We start from the raw sequence: 3,595 nt of genomic DNA on the forward strand, positions 1-3,595 counted from the left end.
TATGTGATGAACCTTTTTTGACGTGTGCATGCTACAGAGGGGTGTACGAAATTGGAGGTGGTCTGGGTGTGTTTTCGGGCAATAGTAATGCATGGCACATCTGTTGCGAGCCATATCTCTGCAATCTGGTTTTGCGGTGCGGGAGCCGGGACCCGAACTGGAACATCTATAATGTGAATCGCTCTCGCGGCGGACCTATAAATTATGCCGATGCAGACCCGCGAAATCCGAGACCACCCGCTGGCAAGCCATAATTATGAAGTACGCGCGGCATGCCCGGCGGCGGCGGTCAGAAGAACGGGTTCTCCCACGTTGAGATGCCGCCGCCCGTTGCCGTCGAGTAGCCAATCGACCCAACGAGAAGCGCGAGGAGCACCTGCGCCGCGTAGTCCTGCGGCTCGCCGGAGAAGCCACCCTCCTCGGCCAGCGCACGCCGCTGCAGGAAGCGCACCACCTCCGACTCGGCGTCCTCCCGTGTCCACCCTTGCGCGCTGCCAAGCTCGACGTACGCGTCGACCATCGCCTCGACTGACGCATACGGCGGCTTGTCCGTGAGGAGTCGCTCGCGATTCCGCCGCTGGAAGGCCTCGTCGACCAGGGTGCGCATCTCGGGCGAGATGCCCGAGTACGTGATGAGCGGGCCTGTCAGGCCCTTGGGGTTGTCCGCCGTCACGTCCGGATCGACCACCGCCGGCGGCTTCTCGCCGTCGCTCATGACGGCGCAGCAGCTGCGATCGGCGAGGCGTGGAGCAGCAAACGCTCGCGCCGGAGGCAGCACTGCCGGGGACGCTCCTAATAGCGCGAGAAGAGCCATTCTGGGATGAAGAGAAAGCTGTTGGGACCCGTTCAAATAACCTGGGGGACCCGGGACCGCCCCGCCGGAGGTTGGTGTACCCGGGAGGAGGAGATGGGGGAGGGGAGTTGCCGCGGTACGATAGCGGACCCGCCGGCGGGCCGGAGGGCCGTGGCCGGAGGGCCCCGGCCCCCGGGGGGGGCTTGGAGTCAGTTGTCGGAGGAGGCGAGAGATGAGCTGACGCGGCCCCTGCGAGTGGAGTCGGGACGTACGAGCTCACCGGGGGAAGGCCCGTCGCAGTGGCAACCGGACCACCGCGACCTTCGACAGGGAGGGCCACGCCTCCCCGAGCCTGGAGAGGAGCCGGCGGAGGGGGAGGGCGAGCCGAGAACGATAGAGAGGCCGCGGGTGCGGGCGCGATTCGCCGACCAGGGAGAGCCGGCCCGACCTCCCGGGGAGGGGTGGCGACGAGACACAATGCCGCCACTCCCGCCCGGGGAGGCCCCACCCGGGCTGTCGGCTCCCTCGGGGCCAATGGGGCTAGCCGACGGAGGTGGGGCGGAGGGACCGCCCCCGAGGAAGAGACATCAGAAACGACTGCAGAGGCAGTGGGGCGACGCCCGAAAGGCGAGCAAGAGACCGAACCAGACTGAAGATTCACCCTGAAGGGTGGGGGACGAGGCCGGGCAGTGTACACGTTAGACAGTCGTGTGTGTACGTGACGGGTGGTGTCGTAGTGTCCGTGTCCACTAGCTCCGAGTAGAGGGGGCGTTCTGCAGTTAAGGGGAAACCCGGTACACGGAGCCCTCTCGGAGAACTGTGTTTACTTTAAGGCCCTTGCCCTGCGAACGCGCACCCCCCCCTAGGGGTCAGGGCTCTCTAGCCCGTAGCCCGATACCGATCATCCGGCCCGCTGGGTGCGCTTCTGAGCTCCCCGGCCCTGGATGTGAGGTTAATGACTGCACTCCAAGTGCTCCAAGGGCGTTGAGCCACAGGCATCCAACTTCTCGTTTAGCACCACACGCCTCTCCTTAAAATCCCTGTGTGGTTCCTCCTTTGCTTGCCTATTTTCTTTCTTTCTTTGACATCTCCCTACGATAAGGCTTACTTATGGAATTCACAGTGAATAGTAAAAAAATAAATAACCTCCGAAAGCCCATCGGGTCGCTCCTCGTCGCAAACCCTGTCAGCAGAGTCCTCCTACGCGCTACGGGAATGTACGTAAGAGCCACATACACTTGAGAGAGAGATTAGGGGCCTAGATAGAGAGAACACAACCCCCTCTCCCTTTTCTCCCAGTAAGCTAAAAGTACGTACACTGAGAGAGCCTCCCTTTTCTCCCAGTAAGCTAAAAGTACGTACCCTGAAAATGAAATCACTCGTGTGTCCGTGGTACCGTTTGTGGTCTCCTATACCATGGAGCAGACACACGGCCCCGATGTGGATGAGTCAGCGCCGCTTCGAGCGCCAGCGCTGCGCCAGCGCGGCGTCGTCGGCGCCGACAGACGCCGGCGAGTTCCAGCGCAGACGCGCCGCCTCAGCGGCGGCTCGTCTCGACAAGGAAGGAGTGGAAGGAAAAAGTGCCGGAGGGAGAGACATTCGCCGTCGAGATCATTGGACATTGCGGTTGTGCGCACACGGTATTTGCTAAAAATCTCTCTCTCACACGGAGCAGCTTTCATACGCCTAGTGTCGTGTGAGAGAGTTTCTTTCATACGCCAGGGAGGACAAGGACGTCGACGTGCAGCAGCTGTTCGCGTCGTTCGGTGGGTTCGGGACTTAGGGGACCCCGAGGGTTCTGAGGGCCGGATTTTTTTAAGAGCTTTTCAGAAGTGAGGAGGTTTGGGGGCTTAAATTGCCATTTAAGAGATTGCAGGCACGGGGGGTCCCTCTTTTAAGACCGTTCAAGAAAATCGGCCTCACCAGCACGCGTCTCGCTGGGTTCCGCGCCGTTTAGCGTTTTCTCCAATACTGCCGTTATTAGGCACAAACCCGCCTCTGAAGACACATCTGTAAGTCTGGTGCACTGGCAGGAGCCCATAGATACTCACATAGGGGACGCGTGCTAGCTGACTGTAGCCAGCTTCCCGGGCTCCGGCGTCTTCCGGGTCGGAGCCTCTCTTCCGGACGCCATCGACCTCGGGAGCTCTCCCGCACCTTTTTGTCTAAGCGTTTAAGACCGTTTAATGATTCGGCGGCCCAGCAGCTCTTAAAACCTGCCCTGGCAGGGTTTAAGCCGTTTAAGCCGCAGGCGCCCCTGAGGGAGGGTGTAGAGGATGTAGAGTGTGTAGAGCGCTGAGAGCTGTAGATATGTAGAGCGCTCTGGAGCGCTGTAGAGCTGTAGAGCTCTACATCCGCCGCGGGACGAGGCGCCTCCGTTGTAGAGCGATGTAGAGCGCGATTTTGTTGTAGAGTTTGTTGTAGAGGCTCTACAGCAAAACCGCCGGGAAGGCAGTGACTCAAAGAGGTCGAGCCGCGCTAATGGGGTGTCTCCGAGCTTACTGGAGCTCTGATGGACAGCCCCGACTATCCCTGACACACAGAGAGTCACTCCGACGGCACACAACACCTATAACTGCGTCATGACCAGCCTGCCATGTGTCGCCGGTGCCGCATTCGTCGCTGTGCTTCTTTAGCAGGCGGTGGACTGTCGGCTGCGAGGACGGTCGCATGTGCGCGAGGCGAGGCGAGCATTGTTGCGCGTTGCATGCGCCATGACTCGCGCCAGCGCGTGCGGGAGCTCCTGGCTGAGCGTTGAGTCCAGGCGAGTTGCGCTGGCCACTATCGCTACGCCGAGCCGAG

The 3,595-nt window shown here is 61.0% G+C and overlaps 1 protein-coding gene across 1 annotated transcript; it reads right to left on the reverse strand.

The window, feature by feature from the left end:
- Positions 1-289: 289 nt before the first annotated feature.
- On the reverse strand, positions 290-814 carry EMIHUDRAFT_122932 (hypothetical protein; the record flags this gene model as incomplete). The annotated part of the gene is made up of 1 exon (XM_005785297.1): positions 290-814. One exon carries the CDS (start codon positions 812-814, stop codon positions 290-292), a length of 525 nt encoding a protein of 174 aa, XP_005785354.1.
- Positions 815-3,595: the final 2,781 nt, after the last annotated feature.

The sequence above is a fragment of the Emiliania huxleyi genome (assembly GCF_000372725.1).
Source record: "Emiliania huxleyi CCMP1516 chromosome Unknown EMIHUscaffold_1615, whole genome shotgun sequence".
Lineage (NCBI taxonomy): Eukaryota > Haptophyta > Isochrysidales > Noelaerhabdaceae > Emiliania > Emiliania huxleyi.